This window comes from Triticum urartu, chromosome 5 (genome assembly GCF_003073215.2).
Source record: "Triticum urartu cultivar G1812 chromosome 5, Tu2.1, whole genome shotgun sequence".
Classification (NCBI taxonomy): domain Eukaryota; kingdom Viridiplantae; phylum Streptophyta; class Magnoliopsida; order Poales; family Poaceae; genus Triticum; species Triticum urartu.
Window position 1 is genome coordinate 77,663,709 of NC_053026.1, and position 19,103 is coordinate 77,682,811.

General features: G+C 45.6%; 2 protein-coding genes across 2 annotated transcripts; both read right to left on the reverse strand.

Moving 5' to 3' along the window:
* Positions 1-3,720: 3,720 nt before the first annotated feature.
* Positions 3,721-8,862, reverse strand: LOC125507974 (calcium-transporting ATPase 10, plasma membrane-type). Its single transcript, XM_048672520.1, has 7 exons — positions 8,488-8,862; positions 7,764-7,818; positions 5,704-7,655; positions 5,458-5,616; positions 5,096-5,267; positions 4,718-5,016; positions 3,721-4,394 (listed from the first exon to the last, which is right to left on the reverse strand). The coding sequence occupies exons 1-7, from the start codon at positions 8,662-8,664 to the stop codon at positions 4,146-4,148; spliced, it is 3,063 nt and encodes a 1,020-aa protein (XP_048528477.1). The 5' UTR covers positions 8,665-8,862; the 3' UTR covers positions 3,721-4,145.
* A 1,598-nt stretch (positions 8,863-10,460) lies between these two features.
* LOC125507975 (protein misato homolog 1) lies at positions 10,461-14,488 on the reverse strand. Its single transcript, XM_048672521.1, has 9 exons — positions 14,219-14,488; positions 14,036-14,137; positions 13,909-13,954; positions 13,670-13,748; positions 12,699-13,050; positions 12,301-12,550; positions 11,491-11,733; positions 11,292-11,408; positions 10,461-11,123 (listed from the first exon to the last, which is right to left on the reverse strand). Exons 1-9 carry the CDS (start codon positions 14,288-14,290, stop codon positions 10,675-10,677), a joined length of 1,710 nt encoding a protein of 569 aa, XP_048528478.1. The 5' UTR covers positions 14,291-14,488; the 3' UTR covers positions 10,461-10,674.
* Between the last annotated feature and the right edge of the window lie 4,615 nt (positions 14,489-19,103).

Here is a 19,103-nt window from a genome sequence, read left to right on the forward strand (position 1 = left end):
AATCCCTCCGTCACATTTGCCCACGGCGTGTCGAGGGCATGGCGCAGCAGCGTACCAGCGGTAGAGCAGCGCATAGCAGCAGGAAGCAACACGCAGCAGGCGAGGCGAGCGGCCGACGGTGGAGGACAGAGATGCGGCCGGCGTGGCTGAGGGGGCGGCCGGCAGAAGATGGCCACGACTGGAGGCGGCGCGAGGCAGGGGTGCGATAGCGGGGCGAGCGAAGGGATAGGCGGCAGCAGACGGGGCGAGCGCACCCAGCGAGAGTGTGGCGAGCGGCCAGGGTGTGTGTCGCGCGGGGCACAGTCGTGTGGTGGTTGCGGCGAGCGCGAAGGCAGCGGCGGGCGCGACTGACGCGGTGTAGCACGGGCGTGGGCATGGAGAGGGAGTGGCCCCGCGGGCGCGGAAGAATAGCGGCAGGCTCGAGCATGGGCGTGCATAGGAGCGGGCATGTGCAACGGGGTCAATCCGAGGAGCTCGGGCTACCCCTGCAATGGCCATGGCGGACGGCGGTTCTCGGCCACGGCGAAATACCTAACAAAAGCAAACGAGAGGTGAAACAGGGGAAAGGCAAGAGGAGATCATGGCGGTGTCAATGGCGCCCTAGGGGAAGACATGGGAGCTCGGGGCGGCGCGGATCGAACGGCAATGTCGCGGTGGCCCAAGGTTGAGGAAGACGGCAGCACGTCAATGTAGGGGTGCTGGACTTGATCTCGTTGGCGCAGACGAAGTAGCGAAGGCGTTCGGATCTCCTCGACAAGCTCCTAGCCCGCAGGGAGGGCAGTGGCCATGTGGAAGGGGTCGGTCATGGTGGCCGTGGCGTCTGACTTCGTCCAGATCGACGGGATCGAGCGAGCGAGGAGGAGAAGTGGATTTGGGAGGGGCGTCGAGGAGGAGTGAAGCCATGGGGGCAGGGAAGGAAGGGCGTCACCCTTATCCATTCCCCTTTGATGCCAGCGAGGTGGTCGGGCGGGAGCCCGGCTCTGTAGCGATGCGGCTCAGGGAACAGGAGAAGACGACCACGCGGGGACTGGACCGCTGAGCCAGTTCGGTGGCAAGGCCCGGGGGGCAGGGCGAATCCCCTTTTATATCGTCCTTTTGGTTTTTCAATGTATTCTAATCTGTTTCTCCTTTTTAACACCGTTTTCTATTTATTCTTATCAATTAAATGATCTCTACTCCTAATGTCTCAGTTGGTAGTCTCCGTTCCGGGTTTATTTTCGTCCCACCTCCCGAGTGAGGGAGAGGGGGAGAGAGAGTGAGGAAGAGGGAGGGAGAGGGTGTGTGTGTGAGAATTTGATGGTAAAAAAGGTCGTCAATGTCACTTAATATGTATGAGAATATTAAATGTAATATTAACATAATTGATATTGAACTTTTAAAGTTAATGTGGCCCCGTTGCAACGCACGGGCGTTTTTCTAGTTTCAGAGTAGTTTGATAATAAAATTCGTCTTCTTGTCATTTAAGTGAAATTATCGACCAATATTATCTATTGCTACATACGCTCCGACTGCCAAAAAAAATTGTGCCGGCTTCATGTCGTTTGCCCCCTCTATGCCTATATCCTGGCTCCGCCCCTGTTTATATAAGCAGGAGAGGTCTAGGGTTTACATGAGGGTCAGTGAGATTAGTTCTGCCGCCGCCCTTAGACTTGGAGAGCACGCGCATCGTTTTTGCTTCCCTAGGGTTCCCTGACGTCTCTTGGGCCTGGTGGGCCCTGTACGAGGCTAAGGCCGGGCTCCCTTACATTAGGTACCCCGGGTACAGGAACCCGTCAGATGGCGTTGGAGATGCCCTTACGCTTGGTGAACCTATGACCCCTGCTCTAGTTTTTTAGCATAAAATCCACTTGCAACAAATTTTACACGCACTTTTATTTCTAGTTATTATTTATTTCGTTATAATGACAAAAATGATTCTCCTCTACATGTTATTTTCCAGTGTATGCACTCTCTTCATACGTGGTCGACACTACAACGAATGGAGTGTCAACTATTGTTCAAGGCGGTTTGTACGGAGTTGGATCGGGTGGCTACGAAGGTTTTTTTTCCAACATGGGTGGCAGCATAACCTGGGTCTATATGTTTCTATTGTTGTTGTTTTGTCAATGTAGATTCATTTCTTTTTGCCAGACTTTTCAAGGTTTATCGTGTGCATCCTAATTATGCAGAGGTCGGGTGTTACTCATAATGCTTTGTATCGGCTTGATGCTAAGATAATAAAAGCGTCCTTTATCGAGAGACAAAAAGTTACTATTTATTTTGAAAATACAAAAATATTATCTATCACGTTATCTTTTAATATCATGTACAACTAGCAAGGCTAGCAAGGTTGACACTCTTCTTGGTATTATTGGGGACACAAGTGAAGTTTTGTTTGCTTTGCAGAGCTTATCATTGTTGTGAGAACCTTGTACCTCCACGGATTGATTTTTTGGTTTCTCATCGAGGAAAAAATTGCCACTTACTACAAACCCTTGTACTTGAGGACCCAACTGCTTGTTAGGCTATACACCTAGTAGTAAGCTAGACACCAACGCCAAATTCGCCGTGGAGGAGCGCACGTATGTGACAGCACGCGCGACACGAGCGGTCGGCGAGGATATGAGCTCGAAGGAGGAGGAGAACGACAACGCCATGGAGGTGGAGGAGGAGCTCGCTACCATTGAATCCGAATTCACTAGTATGAGCATAGAGCAATCAGCGTGTCGGAGGAGGAAGGCAACGCCATCGGCCTCCTCTCATAGGAGGAGGAGGCGCAATATCATGGCGCACTAGCTGAGGAGGTAGAGCACCATGCGGCGGAGGCGTGGCTCGAAGGTGAGTGCCATCACCCCATGGCAGAGCTCCTCACCAACCCCTCATCGAGCGTGTGGCGGCGGTGAACCACCAAAACCTCTCATCTGCGATGCCGAGTGGAAGCAAATGGTCACCGAGCTCGACGACAATCACTCTGACGATGATGACATGTTGTGGACTCGCACTACCGCCAACTAGCACGAAACCGACCGCTCCGACACGGGGGTGATCGAGCTCTCCTCCGACAAGGAGTAGGGATAGTTTATATATTTATCTCATTTTAATTCGCTTTACATCATTGTAGCGGTAATGTAGTGTTTAATTATATTATGGTTATGTTTAATGTGCTACTAGTATCGTGTAATTATGCAATGAATCTACTCTAAATGTCTATTTGTGATGAATTTGTGGCACACCACCATTTCATCGGAGGCACAAGGGCCATTTTTTTCTCAAACTTACTTTATACTCCCTCCGTCCCAAATTAGTTGACTCAGATTTGCCGAGATACGGATATGGATGTATCTAGACACGTTTTAGTGTTATATCCATCCATATCTAGACAAATCCAAAACAACAAGATGTTTTGGATATTTCAATATGGGCTACATATAGACTGAAATAAATGAACATCTTATTGCAATGAACGGAAGTAATAACTAAGAACACAAATTTTTCAAGACACTCTCTTTTACCTTCCAAGAGGTAAGAGGAGCGTTTGCTCAAAACTGTTGGTCGATCAATGGTAATATTTATGTATATAAATACGGTATAAGTATACAAGATTGAACAAAAATATTGTTGACATATTTAATGCTCACTTCTTACATTTTCTTTACATATTATGCATGTAGGTTAATCACAGAATACAACATCATAAAATATCTCATATCAATTTGGGACCATCTTAGAAGAGCTCAAGAATTTCACGGTAAACACTTGAAATCCAACATAAGGCACTAGTTCTCTCTGGACTACATGCGCCCCATTCCTGGAAGGTCTCGGTCATATGCCGAGACGGAATAAAGGGGTCGAAATGATCAGGTTTCTGTTTATCGATCCACAGAATATACATCTTTTCTGGTCTGAATCCCAGCCAGACATCAATCTTACAGATCTGCTGAGGAGCAGGCCCTAAGCCCCAGCACAGCACCAGATACAAATGCTTCTTACACAACAATATGATGCAAATCTGCCACACTCGTAGGCTTTAAAACTTGTCTAGTGCAGCTCTTCTCAGGCTTGCTCTCCATGCATCCCAAAAGACCCTGCATGGAGGATTCAGGTCCACACACTATGGAATCGGTCTTTTCGCCACACCTCCTTCGCATGGTGGGTTGCCCTTTTCATCAGGAAGACCCTACGGGAATGAGCTTGACGACGACGGCGATCGGCATTCCGACAAGGCCAAGGAGCACGCTGGCGAGCCACTGGAGACTGGTGAGAGGCGTCGTGTTGGCAAACTCGCCGAGGAACTGGACCATGATGAACTGGAAGACGACCGTGCTGCTGAGGACACACATGAAGACATAGTTGTTCAGCATGCCCTTGAGCACATTGAGCTTCTCCATCTCCCTCGAACTTATCTCATTGAACACCTGAGATAGCACACGCAAATCTAGTGAGAGTCCAAGTTCGCCATTAAAAATAATGTGCAATCTTATTTCAGAACTTTGACACAACAGGTCTGCATGCCGAACTATGCACCTTCGCTTCCACCAAATTCATATTAACCCTCTGCCAGCTGTGTTTATTTACCTAACTATCAGAGCATTACACTATTGCATTATTATTTTTTAAAGTTCGCCGCATAGGGGTTCTTGAAATGATCACAAATTGCCTTGCCTTCTGTAGGTTATCACCGAGGTCCTGGTAAACACATCACCGGTGGAAAAGAGGGGATTTACAGCAGTAGACATACCTGGCAGAAGACGAATGAGTTGAAAATAATTGTATTCAGCACTATATCAGCATCAGAGCCTCCAAGCCCAAAAAAGGTTTTTCCTTGCGTCTGGAGATACCACATAACAACAAATTGGTATAGAGATTGCCCAAAAATGTTCCTCCACATTACATTTGTGATGAACTTCCCTGTTCTTCCTACTGGCTCTCTCTTCATCAAGTCATCATTGGGTGGTTCAGTGGCTAATGCAAGCGCGCCAAGTGTGTCCATAATCATGTTGACCCAAAGAAGTTGAACGGCTGTCAGTGGCGCATTTCCTATCATTGCAAGTGCAAATTATCAATAGGAGGGTATGTCATAGGAAGTAACAAGTATCATCAAGACTAGGAGGCATACCTGTAAAACAAGCTGAGGAGAAGTTAACTAGTAAAGCAACAACATTAACAGTTAACTGAAACTGCACAAATTTCTGAATGTTGACGTAAACAGAGCGCCCCCATCTGGCAACAGTTACAATTGTAGAGAAATTGTCGTCCAGAATGATGACATCGGCACTCTCTTTCGCCACCTGAATAAGAGTGCATTAGGCTAGTGAATAACATGAGTGAAAAATTAAGAATACCAGAATACAATGTGAACTTTGCAATATTCAGGTCCTGAAAGGCTGAATAAATTTGCATAACTCCATTAAAACAATACGGTATGATACACCTCCTAGTAGATTAAGCTTGGTCTCTTTAATGATCAAGCATTCTCACCTCAGTCCCGGCAATGCCCATTGCAAGTCCAATATCTGCTTCATGCAGGGCAGGAGCATCATTTGTGCCGTCACCAGTAACAGCAACAACTTCATTGAATGTTGTGCGCAAATGCTTTACAAGTGTATGCTTATCCAGCGGTGATGATCGGGCCATTACCTTCAATACACGGAATTATGAGATGAGACTTGCAGATAGATGGTAAACACTATTAGAAGTCAACAGGATATTATAAACACATCAAACCTGAATTTTTGGAACAAGCACAAGGAGTTCCTCAAGAGTTTTCTCCCTGAAATCCGGTCCCTCGATAGCCAGGCCATCTTCAGTGAGTATACCACATTCATGGGCAATCGCCTTTGCTGTATTTATGTTGTCACCTGTGACCATTCTCACCGTAACTCCAGCAGAGCGGCAAATTGCAACAGACTCTCTCACACCTGGGCGAACAGGATCTTTAATACCTACTATAGCAATGCATGTGTACCCTTGCTGTGGTAATTGCTCTTCAATGGAAAAGCCTTCTTCCATTTCCCTGTAAGCAAGACACAATGTCCTAAGAGCTTCATTAGCAAAACCATCAATAATACCATTGAGCTTGCCAGCAGTTTCTTTATCAAGAGGGGTAACAGCACCTGTCTCATCTATGAACTTATCACATGCAGCCAAGACTATTTCTGAAGCACCTTTACAATGTGCACGGTATCCTCCGTCAGCAAGCTCAAGAAGGACACACATCCTCTTTTTTGTTGAATTGAAAGGCTCCACTTTTGCAATCTTAGTTTCAGCACGCTTCGCCTTAAAGTTTCCACCTATTGACATTGCAAACTCCAATATGGCTGTCTCTGTTGGGGTACCAAGGATCTGGTGTTTCCCATCTTGGTTAATAACAACCTCACCACCTGTATTGTTAAATATAGACTCGAGAAGAGTTCTGACAACATTTTCTGGAAGTTCTGAACACAACTTAGACGCATTCTGAGGACTGTTAACCTCTCTGATATTTCCACAAATGCAGGTCTTGACAACAGTCATATGATTAGTTGTTAGTGTTCCTGTCTTATCACTGCAGATGGTAGTAGCTGAGCCCATAGTTTCACATGCAGCTAAGTTGCGAACCAGTGCCTTGTCATTCATCATTTTCTTCATTGCAAATGCCAGACTCAGTGTGACTGCTAAGGGTAATCCCTCAGGAACAGCAACCACAACAATGGTAACTGCAATAGCAAAATGCTCCAACATTGCCAGTGCATCATCCCCTGACCAGCTTAAGAGCAGACCATCGTGATACTTTTTGCTGATTAACCCTTGAGACAAGACGATAAAAGTTATGACAGCGAAAAATAGTCCGATCTGACCAATGATAGTTGCCACTCCATTAAGTTTGACCTGCAGTGGGGTTTCATCGTCCCCGCCTTCGCTGAGAGTAGCCATTAGTTTTCCCCACTGGGTTCGCATACCAACTGTTGTAACAAGCATCTTGCAGGACCCATCTTGGACCTTGGTACCCGACAAAAGAAAAGGGTTTTCTTCATTTACAACAACAGGTTCACTCTCGCCGGTTAGGCTGGACTCATTAATCAAAAGAGAAAACCCAGAAATGAAGAGCCCATCAGCAGGAACCTGATCTCCGATTGCCAGATTGACGACATCTCCAGGAAGAAGATCATATATCGATATTCTTTGCCTGAAACCTTTCCTTGTAACTTGCACTTGAATTTTTCTTTTCTCCTTGTCCAGGTCCTTGAATTGCAGCGACTGCCGATAGTCACTTGTCGCGGTGACGAAAACAACCAAGAGGATACTTGCAACAATTCCTAGACCATCATGAGCACCTTTTGGCCATCCTTCCATCGTAATGCCAACAACTAACGAGACAAAGGCGCAAATAGCAAGAATTATAAGAGTTGTATCTTGAAGAGCTTCCCACACAAACACCCAGAAACTGCGGGTCTCGCTTTCTGTGAATTTGTTTATTCCATATATGTCCTGCCTACGCTGCATGCTGTCCTCGGCTGTATCAAGCCCATCTGTCGGCGAAGTTGCAAGCTTCGCTGCTATTCCGGCAACGGCGCCGTGGATGATCAACTTTTTACTGTCATGACCCTCAACAATGGACCCCAGTTCATCAGCGCAAATCTGAAACCCTGCAGCCTTGACTTCTTCAGGGACAACATACTCACTTCGAAGTTTGAGGCCTGGGGATATTTGTTTGTCAGTGGCACGGTTATATACTAGTAACTACTAGTATATAGGAAATGTTCAAAACAACCGAGAAAACATGAAGTCGTGCGATCAATTATTACCATGTATAAACTGCAGTGCAGCTTTGGACACCAGCACGGCAACCCGCAGCTTCTCCTGTCACACATCAATAGCATGAATTTCAGTAACCTCATGAAATAAGAGCAGAAACTAATTATAGACCACTTAAGGACCGAATTTGGTACTAGTACAGTGATTATTGTAGAATAGGATTTCAAACTAGCCACTCCCAACACCCATTATGGCCGTGCACTAGGATAGCACTGTTCTACTGAAAACAGTGCAAAGAAGTCATATGGTGTCGTTGCAGCAAACTAGGCACTGGGCAGGTGCCAAATTGGCACTAAGCTTAAGCTATGGCCCCCATCTACCGATCTCAGAAGCAGATCACATACACCCCAAAATGCTCCAACAAAACACCGTGGAGTTGGTTAATTCACTTGAGAACTCCACGAGGTGTGTAGCTAAACCAGCCGGTCACTGGGCTACAACCCTACCAACCCTCCTAAGCTAAGCTAGCAGCAGCAGCACTCTGGGTGCTCGAAGCTAAATCTTGGTGGAGGACGCGGCCGGCCGGCGTGAATCCCTACGAGCTCCGGTCACGGCGGCCAGGCCGACCCCCGGCTCCAGCATCCAGATCCCAGAACCGCCGCAGATCCCGGCGGGAAGCCCCGCCCAAAACCACCGGGCGAGGCCGCGCAGAGGACCAAATTAGTTAGCCAGCAGCGGAAGTGGGAGGGAGGGCGGAGAGGAGGAGGCGCGTACGTGGTTGGCGTGCTTGATGGCCTGCGCCTCGCCGCGCTTGTCGAGGTTGGCGGTGAAGCGGAAGCGTCGCTTGGGGTTCTTGACGACGCTGCAGAGCTTGCGCCAGCGCCGCAGCGCCTCCTCGGACGAGTTCTTGCCCTTGACGCCCCCGAAGTTCTCCTCCAGGTAGCTCTCCATCCCCCCTCGCCCGCCGCCGCCGCCGCCGCTCCGGCAGACTCCTCGCTCGCTCGCTGGGCTCAAAAAATCCCTGCCCCGGCGCGCACGAGCCGGGATTGACGCGTTGGTTGGGTTTGTGCCTGCGGAGTTTGGGGATGGGGAGTGTGTGTGTGTGGGCGTGGGCGTGGCGACCTGACCCTGACCAATGAGATCGCGCGCTCGCTCGCCGAGTCGTTGGGTCAAACGAGTAGAAGTACCCGAAGTCACCGGCCATGTATACGTACCGAGAGAGAGAAAAAAATTTCATTTATTTTTTTGCGCGAAGAAAAGAAAAATCTTTTCGTTAACGTCACTGATGCGTTTCTTTTCCCGGCAACGTCACTAGTGCTGCCAATGTAGTATCTGAGAACAAAAACGAAGGTACAAGGAAGGTGCCTTTTAGAAAAGAGGCGCCGGATACAGCGCGTATATGTGAATTAATTAATGCTCGCGTATAAATACTGTAGGGATAGAGATAGATAGATACCTAGAGAGAGATGGCATGTATTGATAACATCGGAGAGGTATAAATGAGACGACGACCCGCGCAGAAAAAACTCGTACTAGTACGTACTCTTATGTGTTTGGCAGCATGAAAAAAGCGAATGGAGCAAAGAAACAGGGTGTATATTTTGTACAAGCACAGACGCGTGATAAGACAAAACGAAACTAGAGATTCTTTTGTTCCGGAACAAAAATACAGAGGAGGAGCATAAACTGCTGCACACTTTTTTTAACATAACTGATGCACACTTTACACGGCGTGGAACACGGACGCACTGATGGAATCGCGAGAATCACATGCTTAACCTCTGGGTCACTCAACTCACAAAAAAAAAACAAATACTCTGGGTCACTCCCCCTATCAGTCTCAACCAAAAAGAAAGATCACTCTCCCCATATCGTATTAATTTTAGTTTTTTTGTGAAAGGGGCGCCTAATGTTCGTTACAGTACTATGGTACACGAGAAACACCCTTTGGTGGAGCCGTCGGGCCGAATTCATTCACCGGCTCCATTCTCTCTTTCTCTTTGATGAACTGATGTACGTACATGCTCTGGCGATCGATTAAGAAAACATGGCACTCATTACTCTCGAGCTCCTTTGCCCTCTTCCCCGTGTCTCATGTCTAACCTCTAACGATGACTAGCTAATCCACTCACTAACCCATGACAGGGGGTGCTTTATTTTCTCTTTTCGAGACTGTCTTGTATGCCTCGCCTCACGCGTTATCTGCACATGCCGGCCACGTGAGCCTCGCCACCAACCATTCCCTCACTCATTCATGCCAAGTGCTAGGCGCCATGTTCTTGTACGCAGACAGATCTACTACCAGTGTCAAGGACCATATTATAACCCCGTGGAAAATGAGACGCGGTGAAGTAAAACAAAGGCACAAACAAGTCAAGAAAACCAAGACACCAGTACCAGGTTTCACGGGCCAATTCAATCATACAGGAGCGAAACTCGTACCGTGCCATGCTGAATTCCATGCTCCACAACAGTCAAAATTCGCAATGCTCATATATGCCAAAGCCCTCCGAAATTTGACAGGTCGGTCAGGTCTCCATCCACATCGTTTTCCCTTCTCTGCAAACCCCCCGCTAGTGCGATGCAGAAGCCGCATTGGCGCCTTACCTTAAGAAAACAACGGAAAAGAAAACGGAGATCTGGATCCAGGATCAACATGGCCAGAATGTCACAACAATTGCATGTGTGGGCATTGCATACGCCCGTGCTGAGATAATACCAACGGCCATGGGCATATGCATCACAAGTTGACAACCCCCCCTCGGACGCCAGATCGCATCTTCAGTTCAATTGCAAAGCAGGTAGAGGTAGTACATGCATGAGAATATTCCAGAGGCCAGAGCTGCTGCACCCACATCCACCGCACACGTATCACAAGAGTTTTAGCCCAGCAAAAACACCCTGCAGCAGCTCTACAGCATGTATGTATGTCCCGCACACAGAAGAAAAACGAGTCGGGTTTTAGTCAGAATCCGATGTTAGACCGCCGTCGGGGTGGAAAGCGCGGACCATCTTCGACAGGTGCTCGCCCATGTCCTCCATCTCCTCCCTCCCGAAGCCCCAGTCGCGCAGTATCTGGGTCCCCAGAGCGCCCCTGGCAATGCCGAACTTCTGGAGGCTCAGCGAGCGCCTCTCTATGAAGGGCAGTACCGCGTTGCTCGACCTTAGGCGTGCAGCCATCGGTATCGACTCGACGTCGAGTGAGCCCTTTGTCTGGGTTCCCTCTACGTGGTTACTGAGGATCTCGCCGTGCTGGCCGATGTTGCTCCTGAAGATCGATGGGAACGGGAGGGGAATGGGGAGCGGGCAGGGTGACACTGACAGATGAGAGAACTTTGGTTTTGTATCTCTGGCTTCATAAGCTGAGCACACGGAGCCCTTCACTTGTGATATTGATGCCCGATGCCCACCTGCATCAGCAAATTTACATCAAGTAATTTAGTTTCTACATGTAAATGTACAATTCAAGTACCAATGTAGCTAATAGAAAGTGACAATATAGACACATAAAGAGCTCAAGCAGCAATGTAGCATGGCACGCAGTAAGAATTAAATGGATTTCAAAGTCTTAGGCAAACCTGCACGCAGAACTCCATGAACCACCAATGATTCAACAGAGTATGGGTCTTCTTCGTCGTCACTGATTTCAGGGGTCAGTGTGTGGAGGCTTTTCATGTTCCACAGATCATTTCCATCTAGCAATTAAGAGTATGCAGTTAGAAAGAAAGATTAAGTTGCCACCCATGTCGGACCAAACAGGGAACATACAATGTGTACCTTTCAAAGAAGGGGCAGGCATTGCTACGTCCAGAGCAGTAACCATGTTCTGCCTACCCTGATCAGATATTATGTGCACAAGTTCGCGCATATCAATATTACCAGATGAATGTGCTATGTTTGAAGCCGGCCCAGCGTTTTGTAGTCTAAATGGTACAGTTACTGAATGTATCGCTGCTGCAGAAATTGCACTGGAGTGGAATGGTTTTGCATCTTGTATAGAAAGGAAGGGTGACAAAGAACCTATGAGAAAAAATGAAATAAAAATTATTTCCTATGCTCATGAAATAATTCAATTTGGATAATGTGAAAAATAAATAAGTAGACATATGCTTCGTAATGTACGTACTGAGTATTACCTCCATCCCAAAAAGTTTGTCTTAGATTAGTGTCTAGATACATCTGTATCTAGTCAAATCTAAGACAAGTAATTCGGGACGGAGGGAGCACTTTATAGTAGGAGGTGATGTGTGCTGAGTTGACCCATAAAATATACACAATACTTTTAAAGCTGAGTGAATGAGTTGATATTTCACAGCAAGTGTGATTTTTCTTAGGCCAACCGGCAGGTGTTCCGCCTTTTCATTAAGACAGTAAGTGTGATTAAGTGCAATGTTTTCAGCATAAGATCAAAATGCACAGGAAATTAAACAACAGTGATACCAAGCTACTGGAAAAAGTGTGATGCAATAAAAAAATGGTGGCACAGAATATGTTCCTGCCTGTTTAGCAAATATATAAGAATTCACACATCTAATCGTACTAGAATAAAGCACAGAAACAAATGCGGTAGTCTGGATAAAAGCATACTTTGACTGAGAGAAGGCAGTCCTATTGGAACCATCAAACTGCAAAAGGATGAAAGCTTTGAAAGTGAAACAGCATCATGCAAAGATCTTGTAATGGTATCCCTTTGATTTCTGGATGATCCATGAGTAACTGGATCCCTCACACAGTAAAGCAATACAGGTGTGTTTGTGTAGTCATCAGCAATGTTTTCCAAATAAGTAGAAGCTATGCTGGAAAACCCTCCCGAATCGTCCACAATAAACTGGATACCCTGTAGTTAATTATGGATTAATGCAAGACCTCAACAAAATGCATAAGGGGGAAATCATACAAAATCGTGCGTTGCGCTAGTAAACATAAACCATAGTATAACTACAAATAAAGTATTCACTGATAGTTTATTGGGGAAAATATAGGACCTGAATGTGATCACATTCTTCAACAAAGAACCTTAGCTTCTCATTCATCTCCTCCATTAGAGACCATTCTGAAACTACCTCCCTTGCAGTTCCAAAGTTGTCAAACTTGTCAAAGTCTGTCCATGACCCATACATTTCATACAAGCTTTGAGGGTGATACTGAACCTTCGTATAATCAGTCCAAAAGTTAACATCCTTCTCTAAGCATTCAACTAAGTCCTTATCTTCTACACTTTTCTGAGAGTTGTTCCCACCATTGCTAGTGCTTGGGTTCGGCTCTTGTTCAGTTAAGCTTTGCAGAAACAAGTTCCGCCCATGAGGCTTTTCTACCGATCTTGTTACATTTCCAGACCTACAACATTTAGAATGGACTCATCAAGGTACTTTCTGAGCTTGATAAACTTTTCACAGATGGGTGCTCTCTAACTTGAGTTAATGATCGACAATATTAGCCTGCAATTACCCACTAATAGCATGATTTGCACAAAAGCACAGTTATCAGCGGCTCATTCCTAGGCTGAATGAGTATGCAGATACCATGCAGAAATTGTGAGAGCAGTTGGATAAGTGCATGCATCATCACAATCTCCAAAATAACCATATTATGAGGGTAAGAGGCTAAGTCTAATTCACTACTCCTACAGGTTGCAAAAAAATTAGTATCAAGCAAACATATATACAGTAAGTTATATCCTGATAATGTGATATGTTCTTGCTTTGGCAATTTAAATATGCTCCCTCAGTTTGTACAACAATTCATGGATATCCAAAGTTACTTTCAGTTAGTCTGAATCTAGTGCATTTCTGGCCCAGTTGCACAAGCAATCCAAAACAACATTGACAAAACCCTCCTGTTTCTCTTTAGCTTACGACGTATAAAAGACCACAAAAACAACCAACTATGCATGAGGGGCATAGTAGGCAAACGAGGCACGGACACAAATTCAGGAGAAGTTAAGAGTGTCACTTGCCATGTAGTGACATTGAGCTGATCCGAGGCAGCGCTACTCAGGCTCGGAGCACCGGAGGAACTTAAAGAACCAAGAGACCCTGCAAATGGTATAATTATAAAATGTAATGTACACAACCACTGACAAAATAACAGGTAAGTTACACATTCCCAGAAAGGCATCTTGTCACACATTGCTATAGAGTTGGAGGGAATTCAGCACAACAGCGCATGCAAAAATTAAGGGCACAAGTAAATTACCTCGAGAACCAACAGATACCAAACGGGGGCAGTAGGTGGAGACGCCCTGACGAAATTAAGCAGTGTGACTAAGACGATCCGATGGAGATGATGCATGATTTAAGATAAGCTCTTGGCCTGGCTCTACCTGGAGCGTCTCGCCGGTGCGGTACAGGACGTCCATGTCGAGCGGCGCGGTCCTGAAGGCGGCGTCTGCGGCCGGGTCGTCGGCGAGCCCGAGGAGCTCATCCTGAAGAGCAAGCAAAGAGAAGGGAATTGAGTGCCTGTCGTCACGAAGAAGGTAGGGTTTAGGGTGTCGCGGAGACGGTACCTGGAAGTTCCAGAAGTGGGCGCCGACGAAGTTGGCGAAGCCGCCGACCTGCACCGTCACCACCTCCCTCATCTCTCCCGTCGCCCCACGGGGACTGCGTGGCGGAGCAACCAGTTGCTGTCGCCGCAGCCGGAGAAGAAGAAGACGATGAAGAGGCGGCTCGCTCGCGCTGTAACGATTTCAGATGGTGGGCTCGTTGGCGGCGGCGGCGGCGGCGGCGGTGAGCTCGTCGGCGGCGTGAGGCGGCGGAAGGGGGGTGGGGGGTGGGGGGCGTGGACTGCTCGACGGGGAGCGCTACACGGTTCAGTCTGTAGTCATGCTGAACATGGGCCCGAGGCTATACCATGGGCCTCCAGTCCACCACCAGCCTCTCTGCCAAGTTCTTACTAGCGACTATTGTCATGGGCTCTTCTAAAAAAAAGACTATTGTCATGGGCAGGCAATTCCTAAATGGCGCCTTATAGGGAGGTCCTATAGGAGAGAGCAACTAGTTGACGAGCGCTTCTCCGGGGACCTCATAACAATCAACGCCACTTGGCGTGCTTTTAGCCATGCATCACATGTCGCGCTTTGGGCGTTTCCTTCGGATTTTATTTTTATTTTTATTTTTTTCACACGTTTTTGGCTTTTAAAACGTTTTTTTTAAGTTTTTCGATGTTTCGATTTTCCATCGGTCTTCCTTAAATTTTGGATAGAAAAAAATGCGCGAAAACCGTATTTTCTTTTTTTCGCGAGAGTCACGGCCGTGCCTGTCGGAAACGGAAAAGAAAAACGCGTTTCTGTTTTTTTTCTTTCACGAGAGGCACGTTTTTTCTTCCGCGAGAGGCACGGTTAGACCTAGCCATGGGTAGCCCGACCCAGATGGCCCGAAAATCATGGGCCAGGCTGAGCCCGAGTGTGCCATCGGGCCGGGCTCGGGCCTGCACAAAACGTGTTTTAAGCCGTAGTCGGGCCAGGCCGACCGGGCCGTGTCGGGCTTTCTCGGGCTCGGGCCCGATTTTGTAGGCCCGATGGTCGGGTCAGGTCGGGCTCGAACTTGGGTTTTTAGCACCGGGCTTTTTTGGCCCGGCCCGGCCCGAGATATGCCCAGGGATAGGAACGGTTGTGCTTTCGTGACCGTGCCTCTCAGAAACGAAAAAATAATGTGTTTTCTGTTTCTTTTTCTTCCGAGAGAGGCACAATTTTGCTTCCAAGAGAGGCACGACAATGCCTCTCGGAAACGGAAAAAAACACATTTTTTATTTTTTCTTTCGCGAGATGCACGATTTTGCTTCCACGAGAGGCACGATCATGCCCCCTTGAAAACAAAAAAAACATGTTTTTTGTTTTTTTCTTCCGCGAGAGACACGGGTGTGATTTCGCGAGAGGCATGAGCGTGCCTCTTTCTGAAAGGGAAAAACCCATGCTCCCGGTTCGGTTTTTTATCCATTTTTTCGTTAAAACCTATCAACATGGGATCTAGTTTTGTAAATCTCGACGTGAGAAATTCAACGGTGAAAACGCTTCGACATTTGGATGCACAGTTTAAGAGATAAAATATTTTGAATAAACGGATCTAAAAAAAAGGGAAAACTCTTAGGTTGGGACAAGTGGTGCACATGCAGAGCGCCACTTGTCAGAACTTTGGAAGATGAAAGTGATCTTTGCAATGAGTATTTCTCAATTAGTGATTTCCCCTATAAGACGCTCTTTGCGTCCAAATGCTGGGGCTTCGCACAGAGCATCCAGTTGGCAGGCTTTCTGGGCCATTTTTTCGACTGTAGCGACTAGATACAAAAAAAGTGCCACCCGGGGAATGGAACCCAATATCTATCTGCTCCTGAGAGTGAAGGCGATACAGGCAGTTGAGCTAGCAAGCTTCAGTGATTATCACACAACACAAACCTTTAAGAACCGAACAGCAGCGCAGATTCAATTTTTTTTTTGGAAATTACAAAAGGAATTTTTCATAAGGCAGCACAAATCATTAAATGCTAAAACACATTTTCTGAAAATCGTGAACACTTTTCTGAAACGGGGACATATATAGTAATTCCAAAACAAAATTTGGAAAAGCAATTTTTTTTGAACTCCTAAAAGATGGAAACGTCAACATTTTTTAAAATCCGAAAACAATTTTTGAAAATGGGAACATTTTTTAAAGTTCCAAATAATTCCTAAATAACCTTCCGAACAGTTTTTGAGAAACACAAACAAAATTTGAAAACACGGATATTTTTTGAAATTTGTGAACAATTTTTAAAATTTCTGCAACATGGAAAGATGAACATTTTTTAAAATTGAATATTTTTTAAAGCAGGAATATTTTTTGAAATTAAGATTTTTTTCAAAAAAAAGTTGTAAACATTTTTAAGAAAACATATCGAACAATATGTTAAAAAAATTCAGTTTTTAAAAAATGTGAACAATTTTTGAAACATGGACATTTTTTCAACTAATGAAACAATGGACATTTGAGAACATTTTTTGCCACATGAACAATTTTAAAAATTTATAAATAATTGTTTATAATGGGAACATTTTTTGAAATTCCGTATATTTTTTGAAAATTTTCAAGATTTTTGGAAATCTTGAACAATTTTCGGATTTATGAAAAAACAATAAAACACATCGATTTAAAAAATGAATAAATGAAGAAAGGAAAATAAAATTAAAGGAAACAAAAGAAAAAAACGAAATAGAAACAAAAGAAAAAAAAGGGGAAAGGGAGAAAAGAAAAAAAAGGGTAAAAAGAAAATGAAAAAAAACAGATCAAGGAAAAAACTTGTTCAAGAACCTTATAAAAGTTTCCCAAAACTGGAAAAAAATGGCTGGAACCTATAGAAGGTTCCCAAAAACCGGGAACGTTGAAACGCTTAAGCAGGCCGGCCTAGTAGAACTTATTTTGAAAATTGATGTTTTTTTTAAATTCGATGAACTTTTTCTAAAACATTTTCTCAAAATGAAAGAACTTTTATAAATTTTGGTGAACCTTTTTTTTAAAATTGATGATTTTTTTTAAATTCAATGATTTGTTTTCGAATTTGATGAACCTTTTTTCAAATTCAAAGAACTCTTTTCAAATTGATGAACTTTCTTTCAAAATTGATGAACGTTTTATCAAATTCAATGAACTTTTTTTCAAATTGGATGATCTTTTATCAATTTCATGAATTATTTTGAATTCATGAATGTTTTTTTATTACATGAACTTCTTTTATATTTCATGATGTTTTTTGAAATGTGTTGACATTCAAGTTTTGCTCGCATTTTATTTTTGAAAAGAAATCACGTTTTTCTAAATATCACTGCTAAGTTCTTAATTTGTACGCGCTGCAATATTTCATCAAGGACCAACTAGTTGTAGTGGCTCGCCAACCAGGTAGTGGAACTAAATGGCCACGGAATCCTCACGAGAGCTGTTGTTTGGTGTTTTTCTTCTCGATGTTACATACTTTTCGCATTGTCCTTTGTGTTCATGGGCCAGCCCATTAATGTGGAGCAGAGAGCGCCAGGTGGGTCAACATGCGCCCGTTAGGAGGTCCCTCATGGGCATGGTAACCTCGGTATCTTTTTTGGTGTTATTTAATGTTCGATGAATTTCAGCCATCATGTGGTATCCGTCATGGGACCCAATTTCACCATACCTCTTTTTGTTGGCGGCAGAGGGTATTTCGTGCCTTTTGAAATCTAGAGTTCAATCATCTAATCTCAGTGGCATTTCAAGTGGCTTCATCGGCGCCACCGGTGAATCACTTGTTGTTTGCAGATGACAGCATGTTGTTCTTTAAAGCAAATAATGAGGGGGCTGAAGAAGTATGATGTGGAGCATCCCGTGACCACCCCCATGGACGTCCACTCACCACCTCAAGCACCAAGGGGACCGATGACAAGAGCTCGCGCACGCGCCATCAAGAACGAGGTCAATTCTTTCCTCTTCGAGTTTCATTCGAAATCACATATGAATCGGGTCCTACCTCAAGCAGAAATGTTGTGCATCCTTAGGTACTGAGAAGAAGCACGTGAGGAAGCAAGGACGGAGACACTAGCACCCGAGGAGAAGAAGGAAGGAGAAGAAAACGAAGACGAGGGAGCACTGGACCTCCCGGGTGCCCAGCCACCCCTAGCCCCGGGTGCCCAGCCCCTTCCTGGCGCTAGCTGAGGCCGCCCGGGTGCCCAACCAAATGGCCCCAGGTGCCCGGCCCAACAGCTCCAGCCCTGCCTGGGTGCCCGGCCCCGCCTAAGCGCGCGCCTCTGTCCGGTCCGGGTGCCCGGACCCCTCTGGTTGCCTGCGTGCATCTTGGGGTCTTTGACCCTTGTAACCCTCTCTCCCTCACATTTCGTCCCCAGTCTTTATATATTCTTCCCCTAGCTCATTTGAGAAGACAGCAAAGTATTTGATAGACACTAGAGAGCTTTGCTCCTTGTATCCCCTCCTCTTGGAGATCAAGCCCCCACCTTGGGAAGAATCCTTTGGATTGTCAAGGCCTCCTCTTGGAGAAGATAAACATCAAGACCTCACCTTCTAGGAGTGGGAAGAACTTTACCTAGTGCTATTTTCCTTGAATTGTTCATGTATTCTTGTGGATCTCTTGTATGCTACTCTAGTGGATGTGTTGTTTGGGTTTGTTAGAGTGATTTCCCCCTTGTGTTCTTGTGTGTTCTTGCCCCTTTCCCCCTCCAAGTGTGAAAAGATCCCCTCTAGGATTTCACCCTACAACATCTTGGTACCATGAGCAAGGTTGATTCACATCTTGGAGTTCCATCCCCCCATTTGCTAGCTTGATTTTGTTGCTTTTCGTCCAAATTCGAAAATCCCCACAAAAATAGCTCCAAAAATTTTTCTTGCAATTTGTTGGATCTTGTGAGATTTGGTTGTTTTGGTCCATGTATTTGTTGTTTGGCA

Coding starts and splice junctions, on each gene's coding strand:
- LOC125507974 (XM_048672520.1), bottom strand. CDS start 8,664: ATGGAGAGCTACCTGGAGGAGAACTTCGGGGGCGTCAAGGGCAAGAAC. Junction 7,656..7,763: donor TGCACTGCAGTTTATACATG/GTAATAATTGAT, acceptor AAATATCCCCAG/GCCTCAAACTTCGAAGTGAG. Junction 5,268..5,457: donor TGGGCATTGCCGGGACTGAG/GTGAGAATGCTT, acceptor ACTCTTATTCAG/GTGGCGAAAGAGAGTGCCGA.
- LOC125507975 (XM_048672521.1), bottom strand. CDS start 14,290: ATGAGGGAGGTGGTGACGGTGCAGGTCGGCGGCTTCGCCAACTTCGTC. Junction 12,551..12,698: donor AAGAATGTGATCACATTCAG/GTCCTATATTTT, acceptor AATTAACTACAG/GGTATCCAGTTTATTGTGGA. Junction 11,734..12,300: donor ACTGCCTTCTCTCAGTCAAA/GTATGCTTTTAT, acceptor TTTTTCTCATAG/GTTCTTTGTCACCCTTCCTT.